The sequence below is a fragment of the Coturnix japonica genome, chromosome 24, assembly GCF_001577835.2.
Source record: "Coturnix japonica isolate 7356 chromosome 24, Coturnix japonica 2.1, whole genome shotgun sequence".
NCBI classification, from domain to species: Eukaryota; Metazoa; Chordata; class Aves; order Galliformes; family Phasianidae; genus Coturnix; species Coturnix japonica.
Window position 1 is genome coordinate 2,436,462 of NC_029539.1, and position 17,613 is coordinate 2,454,074.

A 17,613-nucleotide genomic window follows, 5' to 3' on the forward strand; every position below is an offset into this window, starting at 1 on the left:
GGGGGAAGGAAGGAAGGGGGGATAGGAATAGGTGAAGGAGGAGGAAGGGGGGTGGTGGAAGAATGGAGGGGGGAAAAAGATGGGGGAGGTGGAGGAGAAAGATGAGGGGGCAGGGGAAGGAGGAGGTGCTTTTCCCCAACAAATATCTTTAGCTAATCTCCTGCTTCATTTATTACATATGTTTTACCTGCTTCAGCTATTAGATATGTTTCATCTATTACATACCAAAGAGAAACAATCCACATGGTAGCCCTGAGCTTTGGTGTTTCTAACACCAACAGAAAACATGCAAGAAGTTAGAAAAACAAAGCTCGTGTACCAGTACCTTTCCTGTAGCCTCAAGCCCTGCCACGCTGTGAGCGTCTGGGTGGTATATTCCAACATCCAAAGTTTGTAGAACAGCATCATATTGAGAATGACCAGCAACACCAGGCTGCAAATAAAGAAAACAATCCATTTACTGTGAGTGCTGCTACCCCACTGCCTGCCTAGAAGACCTGGGAGGACACCCAGGGCTTTCTTAAGGTTCCTGGGTCCACACTGTGTGTCAATGAGGATTTATTCTAAGTAAGGGCCCAAGAAAGCAGAACCCAAAACTTCACATGAGAGAGATGTATGAGGAGGACAGATTGACAACAATGACTGATGCGTCAGACAGGCTGAATGAGTGGATGTGCTGAATGTGGAGAAAGGGAGGGGAAAAGGAGAATAAGGAGGTTTAAAAGAAAAAAAGAGGGAGAGAGAGAAAGACAGTACCTGAAACAGATCCTAATGGGAGCAGGGAAGAGAAAAGACGGAGTAGCTGCAGGTTAGAAACAGACTGACACAGATCAGGAGAAACTGGGTTGAGCAGAGAAGGCTCACAGACAGTACAGAAGATAAATGGTGGGGAGGAGGGCAGGAAGGAACAGTGGGAAGAGACTCAAGAGGGAAAGAACTAACTGTGGGCTTGCAATTAATGGTGAAATTCAACTAGGAAAAGATGAGCTGTGTGGCTCTTGTGGGCACCTATAAAGAGTTATTCATGCTGGGCACTGCCATGAAAAGGCACATTGCAGCCAGCACTGCCTGCTCCTGCCTTGCACTGAAGTGGGAATTCCACCACAAGCTGTGCAAATCACTGCTTTCAGCACTGACGAGCAGAGAACACCAGAAACATGTGAGGAAAGAGTAAGTTGAAGGCTGACTGTGAAGGCAGAGTTAAAATCAAATCACTTACACAAAACTGATGACGAGGAGCAGCTTGGAAACGCTCTGCAGGTGGAAGCCACTGGGGCTCTCCTCGGGGATGTGCCTCGTCTGTGTGGAACCTGAGGAGACAGGTTTGTGTCAGCTATGAAATGCTGTCCTATGGAGAGGGCAATGCTTTCCCACTACATGATCCTCTATCTCATTCAAAACAATCATCATGTATCCACTGCTTTAAGAAGCCCAGGCCTTTCTCCCCATTATGAGCATACTTCCAGCTTGTCTCCAGAGATATCCAGCTCTCCATGCCCAAGTCTGAGGGGTCTGTGGTTCCTTACCTGCCACGTGCTTGATTCGGTGAGCAACCTCCTCATCCGTGGGGGTGGTGACTGGACTCAGCACCTCCTCCAAGTGCGGCACCCGCAGATGGGCATGGGCCCGTTTCCTCCTGCGGACTGTAGATTGCTTGCTCACCTTCTCTTTGGGGGATTGTCTGTGGACCTCAGCCAGGTATGTGCTCTCTGTTTTGGTCAATTCACTTTCTGCAGTAACAACAAGGAAGATAAATCATTTAATAGAAGTGGAAGTAGCATTGCAATGATGCAAACTCTAAGCTCTCTACTGGCACAGCAGCTGGATGGAGTACAGGTACTAAATGCCAGGGTATGAGATGACTGTGCCACAATACACACTACAGATCCCCACACCTTTAGCTAAACCCTTACCCCATACACTCATGTCACAGCGGAGCTGATGGTCAGCAAGTGCCGCCAGCTGCTGGGCAATAACTTTGGCTGACCCCATTTAAAAGCCTCTCTGAAGTCTAATCCCCAGCAGCAGCTACCACACCATTACATCACCTGCTTACAGAGAGGCGTGCATAAACTAATGAGAGTGATGCTGCCATTGCAGCAGCTCCGGTCACTGCAACCCTTACCTAAATGACGGAAATAATCTTCTAGGCCACTCCAGAAGTTCTTCTCAATGAAGGATTTTACCAGCCCCCAAGGCTGCTTCCTGTAACGTAACTCTGTGGAAACCCTGTAAGAAGAAGGGAAGTTCACTCTTTCCATTTTCCTTCTAGAGGTTACATCCAGTCCTTTGTCAGCATGTACATGAAAATCAATCAAGCCTATGCTTATCTCTGCAATGGTTTCTTCCCTTTGTGTTTCCACATCAGAAGCACCACATGAAAAACCCTTCCAAATGCAGAGGCAGGAAGGCCTCAAGAAAGCTTCCCACGAGAGGACTCCCAACACCCCTGGCCATGTGCAGGCAGACATTAAGATTGCATATCAGATTGAAACACAAGCCCTAGAGCTTCTCCTAATACCAAATTCCTCTGCTTGTCCTGCAAGGTGCTTTGCAGAGGCACAGCCTGCAAGCACGTCCTACCACTTAATGAGTTGTTTGCTGTGTATGGCAACTGTTCCTGCAAACAACTGCTTTAAAGTATGAAGTCTGCAGATCTCTCTGGCCCAACCATAAGCCCTCTGCAACAACTGTACTATCTTCTCAGTGCTGCCACAATAGGCAGCTGCTCCATGTTCTAACTCTCTGCAACAAGGACACAAGACTCAGTTCTCCCCACCCCTCCTGCCACACCAAAAGCAGCGCTCCCACCCAAAGGTGACTTTTGGTTGTCAATAAAGCTGTTCATCCCACCAGAATTGTACCTGAGTCGGCTTTTGTTTCTGGCAACACGAGTCAATGTGTAGCGGTTAATGGTGTAGAAATAATCATGGTAGGGGACGTCGTGAGTTAGCACCTCTGCATCTATGACATAGCACTCGCTTTCTTGGCTGGCTTTGTACATTGTCTGCATAAAAGACAGCATGCAAGGCAACTATTAGTCTGGTTAGAACATGGCTTTGATAGATAGGCACCTTCACTAGCACTTTACAAATACAGCTCTGTGACAGATAGTAGACTATGCCCATCCAGCATTTCACATCAGATATGCAGTTCTGTGCAGTGAAGTGTGCCCTTTGCCCATCACCTTGCCTTCTCCTTCCCTGTACACAATCCTTGCTTCTGCACAGCACACTTCTTCCCACCCTTGCAAGGTGGGATTTGGGATTCTCCTTCCCTGAATCACACTGCTGAGCCACCCCATCTTTCCTTGATTCCCCTTTAATATTCTCTCTAGCTAACTTACAGTTGTTACCCTTGGCCACTTGAACACATCCCTGTTCAAGTATTTTAATCTCTGTAGCTGCAGCACCTACTGAAAACAGGCAGCCCAGCTCTCTGAATGCACTGCAGATGCTCCCATTTTTCATTTTACTTTTTTACCTTTTATAACAGCCACCTCATAGCCCTTACCACTAAAAAGCCTGACAGCTCAATGGGGAACTGTGATAAGGATGAGCTGACAGTATGTGACTGTCCTGTGCTGGCAGCTCAAAAACCATCACAACAAGCAACAGACAGATATTAGAATGTGCTGTTTGGTGACCAACTGATCTGCTTTTGCTGGAAATATAACGGTCCTTTCCTTGCAGAACAAACCACTGCGAGCTTAAGATCAGCTCTTCATATTCGCAGTGATACCAGGTAGCAAGTTAATACAAGAAAAACGTGTAAAGGAAAACGGATAGGACAAATGCAAAGGTGCGAAGCAGCATGCCTGGGGCAAGGAAGGAAATCACAGATCTGACTGTACAAAGCATTACACCATTGCTGAGCTTTCACATACCTGTGTCTCAGTGACAGTGGCAGTTTTGGGAGCCAGAGGGTTGGTGAGGGTAATGGTGTACAAGATCACTCTGGTTTGATTGCCATTTTCTTCTTTCTTCCAGGGGTGAAAGATAATATCTGAGGGGAGAAAACAATATTCAGTCAAAGTAATTGAAAGGGATGCCCAAGGAAAAGGCATAATCAAATAACCAGGCTCAGGAGTGTATTTCCTTCCCCCTGCAGAGCTCAGCTGCAGAAGCACTCAGACTCAAATAAGTGTGTAGCAAAGGTCTCCTGTACTTAGAAAATAAACCCACAGTGCCAAACAAGGCAGGTTCTGCTTGCTTTTGATTGCCATCAATACAGATTACAGCAGTCCCAAAGACCTCACAGGGAACACAGCCCCCATTGGCAGCTGGGCTTTGTGCAGCATCAGCAGCAGCTTACCGGAGAACCGGCGCTGTTCCATGAAGTCCCTCTGGAATTGGGAGTCCGTGAAGAGCAAGTCATACAGTTTGTCCACACTGAAGTTGAACACTTCGTTCACATACTGACGGCCATTCAAGTCCTCATAAAATGCCTGGACTTCACCTGTGGGGAAACAGGCCCCACCTTGATGCTCTGTGCCAGCATCACAGGCTGTGTTCATACAGCACCACGACAGTGTCTTATAGAATGGAATTACTTTTATCTCTTTTTTTCCACCAATCCCAGGACAACAGCAGAAATATCAGGAGGGGTAATTATCTATATGGGATTTCTTAGGGACATTCTTCCAAACAAACCCTCCCCCCCTTATTCACTTCCTGTAGCCCAGATCAAGGATTCTTTGCATCTGGACATTCAGGTCCATAAAATGAACTCAGTATTTACTCTCCTAGTCCCTCCATGGAATAGACAGAGGAAAAACAAAACACTGATGGCCTGCCCTGCATACCTTCATCATGGGTCTCAGATGAGTCACTGAGCTCAGTGGGAATGTCCTCGTTGTCATTGAAGTCCAGGGAAGGGGAGTTCACAGGGGCAATGATCTCTATTTTCTCTCCCATGATATTTGCAATGCCAAGGTCTTTTTCCACAGGACTCTCTGCTACCACCTCCTCCTCTTCTGGTAGCACCCCATCAAACTGCAGCGAGGACAGAGCACAGTGAGGGTATGACCAGCAACTAGAAAGTGGGGATTATTTCTGACAACTATTCACATCTGCATATTGTTCATATTCATACACTATCACACCTTTGAATAACTGGCATGTCTGGAAATTAAATAATGGAGACCACTTACCGAGGCTGGTGCTTCACTGCTCCCTGTGGATGTCAGTGTGCTGGCAGTTACTGATTTCTTTGGCAGCTGAGGGCTAGCTTCTGGCTTGGCCTCCATGCTGCTTTTTGAAGAGCTGTCATTGACTTCATTCTCTTCCACAGGGATTTCTTCACAGTAGCTGAGACGCCACAGAGAACACAGGTTTTTATGTTTACACCTCTCAGTACAGCTACAACTGGACACACAGAGCAAGTAAGAATATTTCTGTGCAGCTTCTAGTCTGATTGGAAGCAGAAATGGCTCAGAGCAGGGGAGATCAAGCCCAAACTATACAAGTGTTTATACACAGACTGGCAAGCATCAGCACTTTCTGACCAGGCAACATGCTGACTAGTCCAGTGAATGGGACACTGGCACATTTACAGGATCACTCATCTAGCTCAGTAAATAGAGACACAACTATTTCAGCTCCCACCAGTTTCCAGGAGGAACTGGTACACTTTCAGCTTTTTAGCTATTACACACCTACAGCCAAAGAAATATTTGGTCAGAACCCAAAACCTCTCAGCAGGGACAAATAAAAGTTTGACTTATGAAATACTGAAAGATTTTGGCTCTCCTGAAGCCATCTTTCCTTCATCACAAACAGATACCATTCTCCCTCACTCACCCCATTGTGTTGAAGTCATCATCAGGAGGCACATAATCTTCATCATCGCTGGTCAGACCCAGCTCGTTCCCATAACACTGGTGGACAAAGTGCCAGAGCTCCTTTGGACAGAGAGGCTAAAAGAGTGAACATAGATCAGGGTATGCTTACAACCAAAATGACTAAACCAAAATGAATACACCACACTTACACTGGGACTCACACTGCTAAGTGCTGATCTAGCACTGTCTGAACCACTTTCATGTTTGACTCCTGTTGTAGGTAATGGAAGTGAACAGCACTGTGGACTGAGATGTCCCAAGCACGAGGCTACACCCTGAACAGCACAAGTAATGTTCAACCCCAGTGCATTAGGAGCTTAAATGAAAGCCACCTAAAAACTACAGAAATCAGGAAAACTATCTAAAAGAGAAACATTTTCTGTTGCAGTTTAAAATCAAGAGAAGTTACGTTACTACTGGGGAAAGCTTACATGTATCTCAAGTTAAGAACTGAAAATGAATTAACAAGACCGCTCACAAAAGCCCAACTTTTCAGGGATGCAGGTCAGCTGACAGCCATATGATTGCATTCTGGAGCTCAAGAAATGGGGCAGAACTCGTGATTTAAGTATGTGGGACACGGATGAAAGGCAACAGATTTTCACATGTGAGAAACGTATGATCGATGACAAAGATTTCTTGGTAATGATGGAAAATAACCCTAGGGGACTTTTGCTGGCTTCAGCTTCTCACTGTACACGGTAAGGTGGGATATTCTTTAAACCAGTTCCTAAACGTAGCCAGCAAAAATAAAAGACTCAAATGAGAATGGATATCTAATTCTGTTTTACCTTCTTTTCACATACACTCTGTAATTCATGCGTCCTACCAAGCAAACCACACCTGCCTCTCACTCCCTCTCCTGCTAGGCAAAGATCCTACACACAGATAAAGCACTAAGTGTTTCCTGCCTTGGTCAGTCCGTATCTCAGTTCCCATTCACTATGACTTTGAAACCAAGGGCACTAAATTTTGTTATCATCTTCCAAAGGCTGATTAAATTACAGCATATGGTAGCAACACAAGCTGCCCATTGCAAAGTGATCCCTTTGCACATTAAATACCACCCCAACCTCAGGACAGAGCATTCTGGTACAAGATAACTTCAGCCTTCCAGTATAGTATGAACTTAGGCCCAAATATCTCCAAATGCTGGCAACCCTGTAAGATCAGCCCTGAGTCTTACTCCTGCAGCAAAGCCAGGAATACTCAATGGGCAGAGGAACAGATACTTAGACCAAATATAGTATATACACTGAGTGTAGCACAGCAGGTGCATTTCCCCACTTGAAAATCCAACCTACTGAGCCTTTCCTCAATGTACACCACACCAATCTCATTCTAACTAGGGATGCCCTCTACACTTCTGAAGCACAGACATACTAAGAACACTGTCTGTGTACTGAGTTGTCTGGGTTCCAGTTTGAATTGCTTGCTTCTGGGCCGTAATTTATATTACAGACCTGAAAAATCTCCTCCCCGAGACTTCCACACCTCATTAAGAGTCAGAAAGACACCCAGTACATGTCTGTAGGCAGACAGAATTCCACACAACAAGAGGTATTTGCACCTACAGCACCATCCCTGCCCCTTCTATACACATGATTGCCACCATGTCTTTTTTATGTATACATATTAGCCCCAGGAATTGTGCTTCAGCATAAATTCCCCACCTGCCTTTCATCCCAACCCAACGCTGAGGTGCTGGCTTCAATACCTTGTCAAGGAGAGCGTTCTGCCAGAGTCTGAACATCATCATGTACGTCCTGTCTCGAGCCCCAAAGGAAGTAAAAAAGTGCTGAATGGGAAGAGACGGAAAGAAAAATCATTTCAGAAAAGGCCCTCAAAGGGATGAAGAAAAACACCTCCTTGGATCACTTTTCAGACAGTGCACAGAAGGACCGAGTGAGACGTAAAGCACTGCCACTCAGTTCTTGGGCACAGATAGAAGCCCACAGAGCCTGCATGGCATGGCTGAGTGCCTCTCAACCAACAGAGCTGGTCCAAGCACAAGAAGAACTCCATCAGTTAAGGACTAATGTATAACCCAGCTCTACTTTCTCAACACTCCACATAGGAGCTACAGACATGAATTCCAGACTCAACTGGAGCCTGAGGTCTGCAGAAGCTCCGCACCCAGCCCTTTTCCATTCATGCTTTCTCCCATGCCCCACAAACCACCAGAAGTCCATTCCGAAAACACCCATGGAGGTGGTGCTACCTCCATTCCCCTGACACCCAGACAATGTGGCCCCAGTGGTGGAAGCTTCCAGGAGGTACCTTTTCAGTGTCAGTGCAAACTTGGATGGCGTTAGGAATGAGCCGTGCTGTTTTTTCCTTGGTCATCGAGCAGATATCCTTCAAGCGAACTGTCAGCTACAGTCAGAGCCATGCAGAAAGGGGAAGGCAGAAAAAGAAAGCAGGTAATGAGAGACACCGGTGAGAAGGACGATGGAAAGAGTGCTTTTAGAGTTGTCAGCAAATATACTGACGTAGAATACATGCTCGGTGTGCCAGTCAGAGAGCCTTACCAGCGTCTCCCAGCGGAAGATGTTGCTGTAAAAGCAGATCCAGTTTTCAGAGAGGTAGAGGCGGCCCTGCAGGAGAATGTCTCTTTGTAGCGCACATGAGTAATCTGTAGGTGAACAAGAGATGATAATTAAGGGGCACTGAGATGAGGAGGCAGGACAGCCTAAATGTGAGGATAAGCAGCAGCACCAAGGGAAGTTACTCAGCATAATTCTGCAGTAAGTCAATGCAAAGCCAAAAGGAACTGAGCCACAGATGCTGCTCTGTGCACTGGGTTACAAATACAGCATGCCACAGACAACCTCTTTTACTGACAGACTACCTTGCCCCATTAGCTGGCCATTCTGTAGCATTTTATGGAGTATTTCTAGATTTTAACCTGGGTTTTCCTTCTCACCTTCTAGTGTCATTGCTTGTTTCTCTCCCAATTTAAGCCCCCTAAAGAATATCTATTCCTCTGCTAGGATGTGCCTATTTGAGCACTATGAGACATGGTATGAGATCATCAGTTACATAAGATAAAAGAACAGATGTGATGCAGCGGGCAGCCACTAATCAACTGCAGGGCCAAAGCCTAAATGTATTTAGGGAAGGCAGTCGTGTGTGAGTAGGGAGCACTGGGGATGCACAAAGGAGTTCAATAAAAGGGAAGCTCAGCAGTGTGCACATTGAGAACACAACAATGACCAATGGAGGAAAGAGTTCAGACCCTAACAGTGAGATTCAGGGAGCACTATGGAGGAGAACACGCTCCTCAAACCATAAGGAAATGCTGCATGTACGTGTGCTGTTTCACCCCTAAAGCCAAAGGCCTGCACTAAAAAAGAGCGCTGCACAAAGGGACTGTCCTTACCTACAATGAGGCGCTCCGTGTCGGGAAGATGTTTGAAGAGTTTCCTGAAATCTTCATTCCGTTGTTTGTAGGTCGGACTCAATACCTGCAAATAACAGAGGGTCTGTTAAAGAGAGGGGCAGGCATGAGTACGGGGAAATGGAGTGGGAAAAATAGGAACGCCTTGAGAAGGAGAAGGGGGATCGGATGCACTTACAAAGCATGAGGCCAGGAGCTCCCATCACAGCAGACACACAGATGGGAGGATGTGGGAATCATTGCATTAAGTGAGAGGAAGAGGAGAACCTGACTTGGAAGAGTAAGTACAGCACAGAAGGCCTATACCTTTGTCTGCAATGCAGAACTGCGTGTGAGCTGTGACTTTGGGGGATATCTCCTTTCCTGCCACCATAAACTGCCCAAGGTACAATACATGCTCAGTTTGCAATGCAACAACTATCTACCAACCCCAGGAACAGCAGAGCAACCCCAGACAACAGGTGCTTAAGTACAGCTGCAGCCCTGATACAGGAGCTTGAGCGATCGATGTCACCAAGAGCTCCGGAGTAACACAGACATTCCCTTTCCCTTCCCCATCAAGTGCTTCACCTGGTAGTCAGCAAACCCACCGCTACCTGCTGGCAGAGGGGGAACGTGATTGCAGAAGAGGTTTGCATGGGAACTCAACCATGTTTTCCACTTATTCTGCAGACCTCATGGAAGGCAACAGAGGAGGCCGTGCTGCTGGCTGTGGGAGCTGGCTTCCCTCTGGTCTTTGCTGAATTTTAATGCAACTCTGTCCCTGAGCCTACAGTTTTAACCAAAGACCACCTCGTAATGCCACGCACTCAGAATAGCCAGAACATCTTCAGCAGGCAGAGCTGACTGACATAGAGGCAGGTGCAATTTCAGTATCTCATCCAGTCTCTCATGCTTTCTCCCACAAACACATGGACGGCAGAGCAAGCTGGGTTACCTTCCCTTTCCTCTCAACAATCCTTTCCTACCTCCTCCAGCTGCAAAACACATCTCTCCCAATGCAAAATGGTGGGCACACATCTGAGGGCTTCCCCAGATCAGTCTGATTATAGAAGATTCTGTCTGAGAAAAGGGGGGAAGGAGGCACACATAGATTTCTCAGCACTACCCACTCAAAACCAGCAAACGTTGTCAAAGCCAAAGTCAGAAGCACAGAATCCCACTCATAAACAGCATTCCTCTTCCACACATCAATTCAATGAACTAGAAACAGTATTATTTAACATTATCTTAGTACTTGAGACACATGCTCCAGCCCTGCGGGCCCAAAGGCCCTTATTTCTGAATAAAACCTACAATCCAGCAATTGACAGAAACATGATTTTCACTTACCCAACTTCTAGCCTGAATATCTAGAAAACACCTTGGACAGAGATGGGCTCCACCAAGAGCTTAAAGCCAAGATTTCCTGGGACAGGTAGAGAGGATGTGCAAAGGAGGTGAGAATAAGACTATGATCAGCCCTGAGCTTTGGGTTCATTGCATTATAGCAACCAGACTTAGCAGTATGGTCTCCATTCGGAGGGGTGCTCCACTCCCTCTCCCACAGTCCGGGATGTTCTGACCTGTCCAAAGCCTGTAGACAACTCTGCTTAGCACTAGAACTTCGGTTACAAACACTTCAGTTTAGAGACACTCACAGCTGGGATTTCATCTGATCCATGGTTGAGAACCTCTTGGGTTAAGTCAGCAAGCCCCTCCAGGTCCCAATGCAGATATGGGAGTTCTTGATCCAGTATGGGATGCCAGAGAGCCCCACACTCCAGCAAGGAATCCATGCTGCTCCCTCAGCACTTGCACAGCTCCCCGTGTTCTCAGTCAAACTCTGCTTTTCCTGTTCCTGCTGTCACCACTTCTTGTTTAGATTCAATGTCCAAAGAGACTCAGCAGCTTGGCAGGACTTTACGTGCCTTCCCCTTCTTCCCTGCTCACATTCAGGTCATCTGCCCCAGCGGCCTCTGCAGATCTGAGAGAGGACTCCTCCTCCAGAAGGCTTCAAAGAAGAGGCTCATGAGGATAAGCGTGCTGGCAGGCAATGCTTGAGCTCCTCTCTTCCACTTATTGCTGGGGGCATCCCTTGGAAAAGGGCTGTAAATGTGCTGACAGCCCGAGCAGCTCCGTGCAATGCCTTGTTTGCAGCCTCAGAGCCAGCCCCAATGGCCAGCAATGCCAGAGCTGGTAACTAAAATAGTTCCAATTGCCAGCACCCTGCCAGCCCAGCTGTATTCACAGCTCTAGCTGCAGTTCAGCTGGTTGGTTGGTTGTTTTCTTTTCCCCTTTGAAACTAGAAAAGTAGTAAATTCTTCATTGCCCACCGCAGCTCTCCTCTGCTCTGAAAAGCAGCTTCGGTCTCTGCTAATGTTTCTGATGGAAGGAGCGGGTGTGGAGATACTGAAACCACTTGCACATGCTTTAAGTTACTGTGGCTGGGTAACTCTGTGGGCCAATGCCCTGCAGTAACCCAGGCTCAGCCCTGCCTCCCAGCAGATGTTTCCTGTAATGGAAAGTTGCTGGACAGAGCGTGCTGGGGGAGGCGTGGGGGGGTGAAAGGGGCCGGGGTAAGGAAAGCCCAGCCTGCAGAACATAGCCATGATGAAATCAGCCATCTGAGATGCACGCAGTTAGGACTTCAGGGCTCAGCTGCTCCTGCATGTATTTCCCAGCCCCTCCAAAAGCACAGAGCTGGTTTGGTGTCACTTCATCAGGTTGTTTTGGGAAGGAAGGAAGAGCAAGAACTCCTCCAGGCACCAGCAATAAGCTCCCTGCAGGTCTCATCTCCACCCTGTCCATCTCAGCCTCATTCTTCCAAGTAACCTGTGTATGCACAGGGGCCTGTCACCATCAGAAGGGCACATCCACCAGCCACCCCGAGACAAGGAGAGAGCAAAGTGATTCCTGCAACCTAAATAGGATGAGGTATCAGCACTGCATACAACCATGAGCTATCTGATTGTTGTAACGGATGTCCCTTTTTGCTGCCTAACGACTTATGGGATTACTTCCAGAAAACCCCTCTGATTACATACCCACCATCCCCGTGCCAAATCTAAATGGCACCAGTGATCGGATGAGCTCAGCCGGAGGTGGGGACAGCAAACATTAACTCTTCTGCAAACAGATAGAGACGGGACAGGGTGGCACTATGAAGGGTGGAGAGGAGGCTCAGAGGAGGAAAAGGGAGAACTGGGCCCAGGGTCACATCTTGCTGATAATACACTGAGAAATACGTGGGAAATCTAAAGCTGCCACTGCTGGGGGATGGGACAGCACAGGGAAGTTTGACAGTGAAAGAACTGGGAAAGGAATGGTCTTGCTATAGCACATGGCACAGGAAGCAGCCCTGATGGACAGCACCTCACTAACACCATCAGGTGCTGTAACTCTCCTGGCACACAGATCTGGGAGCAGAGATGGGAATGTACAGAAGCAACTTTTGCTATGGAGAGGCAGACATGAAACCCAGCCGCTCCTCCTTCCCCCCAAAGCCCCAGCAAAAGAAGGACAAAGACTTTTTGCTTTGGCAACAAAACATCTCCAATTTGTCTCTGCTTTTAATGACTTCTGTTGGGGGAATGATTCCTCTTAGCAACTTGTGGAGCTCCTGCATCCCACACTGCCAGCACGGCCTCCTCCTCCATGTCACCAGGGAAGAGGGATGTGAACTCCCCACTGCTAAGCATGTCTGGTCTGCAGAATAAATCACACCTCTGTTTCAATAAACAAAGTTACAGAGAAAACTTGTTTGGGAGCTCTATTCTTTCTTTAAAAAAGCTCTTTAATAAAACTTTTAAATAAACCGATGATAATTCGGCACACAGACAACTCAAACTGCGTCCTGATGGATGAGCACAGATGGGTGAGGCCTAAAGCACTGCCAACCAGCTGTAGTCTGCACGACAGCAGTTCCTCCAAGCCAGGGGCTCCATGTCTGATGTTCCCCACCAAAGGCATTAGAAACACCTCAGGGATGTTTCCTTGCTAGGTGGTGAGCTCAGGCAGCCCAGAGATGTTTGCTTTTCCACCCTGAGGGCACAAACAGAAAGCAAACCCACAGAAGTTGAGTGCATTCATTCTGGTGTTCCTCTTCTAAAATCTCACAGTGAACCTGACCAGCTCGTACTCATGTCTGGAGAGCAAAGAGAAAGCACCAAGAGCACTGGAGGTCTCTTGCCACATCAACCCATGAGCTTGGTTCACTCCCTTTCTCCCACTTGTCAGTCTGGCAGGGATGCCAATCCCAAAAAGCACTGCTAGGATCAAGAGGAGAACACGCAAGGACAGAAAAGTTGGTAAAATATTAAGGAAAACGAAGAAAAAAAAGGAATCTGGGAGAGAGAGAAGGAAGGTTTCCAATTGGCAAACATGGCGCTACAAAGACCAGTTAAAAGCAGCAAAAAGTGAAGCTGGCTTTCTGACCATTGATGCTCTGAGGGCTGTGTGCAATTTGAGGCAGGGACTGTACCTTTGGTCTGGCACCCATGGCCACAAAAGCAACACGAGGAAGGTGGAGTGTTTGCTGCAAGCACAGAGAACTTCTTGTACAACAGAAGTAGGGGCAAGTGAGACAAATGAACCTGTGAGGCTTCATGATGGGGGTTGCCTGCACAGGTTCATTTCTGGAGCAGTGAGGATAATAAACAGAGGAATCAGACTGGTCCAAGTGCCAGAAAAATCCTGCTGGGAAAGAGCTGGCAAAGCAAAGAAACTCTATCAAGGAGAAACATTAGCAAATTTTTAATATTAATACTGCCAATAGGATTGAATGCCTCCCTGCAGTTTGCAGCCCATCTGTGTCTCCACATTGCTGCTTTTATCTGGCCAGAACGTCTCTACTCACTAGAACATGTTTTGTTTTCTAAAGGAAAATAATTGTGGGGGGGAACCACAAAATATGCAGCCAGTGCTTACTCTCCGGATGTACTGTCTCTCATGCTGAAAATATATGGAGGAAAAACAAGAGAACAGAAAGATAAGATAGAGAGGACACAGAAACACGAAGAGACCCACAGAAGCAGACCATAGCAAAGCATCGTGCAGCAGGGTGTGCATCTCAGCAGCTACAGCCTGACTCAGCTCTTGTGCAACAGCAGAAGTCACCTTGAGCCATGGCCACGGCCTCCACATGCCTGGGTGGGCTCCCTATGTGCCCCACCTGCCTCTGATTGCCTTTTCTCTGCCAGCCTGCTCTCCTGTGCTTACCATCCTCTCTTCATGCCACTACCTGCTTCTGAGGTCAGCTCCTGCCTGCCCACGCTGCTAAAGAATTCCTACATCAAACCGGATACATTTAACACCTGGAATAATCAGCAAATAGATTAACCCCAAAGACATAGCAGGCTTATAGCTTAAGTTATTACTGAAGCAAAATGGATAAGGTGCAAAAAGAAGAGAAAAGCAAAAAAGCACCTCCTCCTCCTTTGCTGGTAACAAAGAGCCTGCTCCAACAGGAGCCACTCTCTGATGTGTCTATCCAGTGATTCAAACCCATGAGCCCAGTCAAAACAATGCTGCTGTTAATGCTGACAAGATCTCAGCCTCATGCCATGGAGCTCCCCAGCCAAGACACAAGATGCCCCAGCTACACAACATGGTACCTAACCAGCCACACAAATGACTTTCAGAGAAGGCAGAGGAAGCAAAAAATCCTGGTGCTGGTTATTTGAAGTCTGCCCCTTGTGCCTGCATCAGATCTGAGTGCATCATAGCAGCTAAAAGCTCTGGTTCTTCTGTCTCATGCTGCAGGAAGGTGGAGATGCTGAGGAACATGGAGCGGCTGCTGCATTTGGCTGCAAAGGCACTGAGCTGCTGGTAGCTGCTCTAAAGAGCCTGAGGGTTCAACCATGCAGAGGTGTCCAACTATGGGAATGTGCAAACCAGCAGCTGTGTGCCTACAATGCTGCTACTCATGCTCGCAGAACAAAAATAAGATTGAGGCAGAAGCAAAAGATAAACTATCTTCGTTTTTCTGTGAGATCAATGGGAAGTAATTCCTCTCTTGCCCCACTCCACCCTGAGATGCAAAGGGTTTGCACGGTGGCAGCTCTGTTTGTCACCATATCAAGATAAACTCTGATAGGGAACCAGGAGGTAATGGATGTAGAGAGCCAGAAGAGTGAGCAGAAGGACGAAGCTTTGGCTCCTTGTGGCTGGCACCCTTTCCCTTAGGATGCCAGGTGTCCTTTGCCAGTTCTGAGCCATTTCCATCCCTTCTATTCAGAAATGGTCAGTTTGCCCCACTGCCCCTGCAAAGCCCCTTTGCACCTTCCCCCCCCCGCCCAGGCACCCAGCCCACTTTCACCCAGGGACAAGAGAAACGGGAGTACTTACATTATACCAACTCTGGCTTTTCTGTAAGGACAAAATAAAAGAGAAGCATTAGTTAGCACAGAGATCTTAGGATCAAAAAGAAAGACGGACAGAGAAACTGGGTCCAAACTGGTTTGCGCAATTAGCAAAGTGAAAGTGAGAATAAACAGGAGATTTCAATGCCTTTTACAGCAAGGTCTAACACTGCTATTGTCAGTTACAGAAACAAAGATCAAATCCAGGAGTGAGAATCTATAATAGGAAACAGTTCAGGCTAATGTGTGCATGTCCACATGCACGCACACGCACCCGAGCACATGCTGCAATCCCGTTTGCAGAACAGCAGTGCCCACTAGCAACAGAGGAGCTCATCATAACCACTGCCACATGTTTCTGTTTGAGGCTTCGTTTTCCAGGCCTGCAGCCCAGGTTGGGAAAATCACACTGTTTTGAATGGACCCACTGCAAACAACAACACTTGGTGAACCTTCAGAATGCAGGGAGACCCTTATACTCACAGCAGCCATCAGCCAACACTTCCAGTAGTATTTTACATTTTAAAAGGGAGACACGTATAGGGACAAGAACATTGCTGAAGGAAAGCAATAGAAAAGCTGAACAGTAAAAAAAAAAAGAGACTTATTTGCAACATTTTAGCACAGTGTTTTGCATCATCTGCACACGTATGTTTTTGTCCTTATTATGGCATTTCAGATGGTTTCAGGACAGGCCACATGTCACACTGGAGCATCTGAAAAGGCTCATTTGGCTTGGAAAGTCACTCTTGGAAAGCCATTTTCAGCCAGAGAAGTCCCATTCCGGCAAGGCTGGCTTTCCAATGTCAGGACACAGAGCAGAAGCATCCCCACGGCTGGGGTGGATTTACCCCAGTACAGCAACAAAGCTTGGGACACTGCAGCCTTCCAACATGAGCAGTGCTGAGCCATGGGGCACAGCATCAGCACTGCAGGTACCAGCAGCCCCACATCTGCACCCATCCCTTCCTCCAACCCACAGCTACACACCTTACATGGCACCCAGCCGAGTTCTGCTGAATGGACAAAGGCAGAAGCAATGTCTTACTGCACTTCTGTCTTTGAAGACATCTTGCATCTGACTTTGGACTGGGAGTATTTGTCAGTTTTATACCCCATCCAGGCTAGAATACAGAGGCAAACAAACTCATCTCAGACTTATAAGGGAGTTTGGAAAAGTTTCACTCAGAGACCTACGTTCCTATTGCCATAAACACAGAAATCAGCTGCGCTGGGATAGCCCACAACAGGAGCAATGATGTTTGGTTCATCATGTTTTACCATAAGGAAGTAAGTGCAGAGTGTTAATGAGAACAGATTGGACCAGAGATTGCTATGAAGACATGCTCTCCTCCCTGCTCACAGTTTCCTGTGCTCCCTGTACATCAATGCACCCATATCCCACACCCAGCTGGCAGCCAACCCTTCCCAAGGACTGTTTTTGCCACCCTCGGGCACTTTGGCCAGTTGGGAAATCATTCTGTTCACTGCACTGGTCCTCAATGAAAATCCCCATTGTAACATGGAATATGTCACAAAACAAACCACAGCAATTTGATACCTGAATGAGCAACACTCCTAAGGCCTTTCCCCAAACCCAAGGGAAAGGATATAAGCCAAAGAGCTGAACAGGCTCATTAACTAAGCAGAGGAATCTCTTCTCTTACTTTCTACACTTCTCCATGCGTGGCCATACCCTCCATTCATAAACTGTCCAGCTGAAGCCATTCTTCTCTGCAGGGGGATGAGGAAAAGCCACCCCCAGCAGTGGCTCCTCTGCAGCATCTTCCCTTTTCCTTTAGATGGATACCCAAGCCTCATCTTAGGCTTCAAGTTTCCTAAACGTGAGGAGGTTCTTTCATCCCCATCATCTACATTTTACATGTAACTACAGAGTCCAAAGAAGAGCAAAACTAAGGCTCTGTGATAACCTGACTTCTTAAACCCAACTTCAACTGCGTTCAACTTATAAAGAGAAAAGGTTTATCACAGAGTGTCAGGGCTGCAGACTGCAAAAATCAAGAGACAGA

The 17,613-nt window shown here is 47.2% G+C and overlaps 1 protein-coding gene across 17 annotated transcripts in view; it reads right to left on the reverse strand.

The window, feature by feature from the left end:
• Positions 1-17,613, reverse strand: part of GRAMD1B (GRAM domain containing 1B) — a 97,164-nt gene that overhangs the window by 10,816 nt on the left and 68,735 nt on the right. For 8 of the 17 annotated variants that reach the window (XM_032449131.1, XM_015883940.2, XM_015883942.2 and 5 more), the window contains 16 exons: positions 15,570-15,590; positions 9,225-9,309; positions 8,374-8,477; positions 8,123-8,218; positions 7,560-7,640; positions 5,802-5,917; positions 5,153-5,366; positions 4,805-4,994; positions 4,315-4,458; positions 3,887-4,005; positions 2,865-3,007; positions 2,126-2,229; positions 1,527-1,730; positions 1,220-1,310; positions 757-768; positions 326-433 (listed from right to left, as the gene is read on the reverse strand). In XM_032449131.1, the coding sequence (XP_032305022.1) occupies positions 326-433; positions 757-768; positions 1,220-1,310; positions 1,527-1,730; positions 2,126-2,229; positions 2,865-3,007; positions 3,887-4,005; positions 4,315-4,458; positions 4,805-4,994; positions 5,153-5,366; positions 5,802-5,917; positions 7,560-7,640; positions 8,123-8,218; positions 8,374-8,477; positions 9,225-9,309; positions 15,570-15,590 (1,832 nt within the window). Of the gene's footprint in view, positions 1-325; positions 434-756; positions 769-1,219; positions 1,311-1,526; positions 1,731-2,125; positions 2,230-2,864; positions 3,008-3,886; positions 4,006-4,314; positions 4,459-4,804; positions 4,995-5,152; positions 5,367-5,801; positions 5,918-7,559; positions 7,641-8,122; positions 8,219-8,373; positions 8,478-9,224; positions 9,310-10,882; positions 11,545-11,566; positions 13,266-15,569; positions 15,591-17,613 lie in introns of those variants that run through there. The other 9 variants (XM_015883945.2, XM_015883946.2, XM_015883941.2 and 6 more) reach the window with 6 other exon arrangements.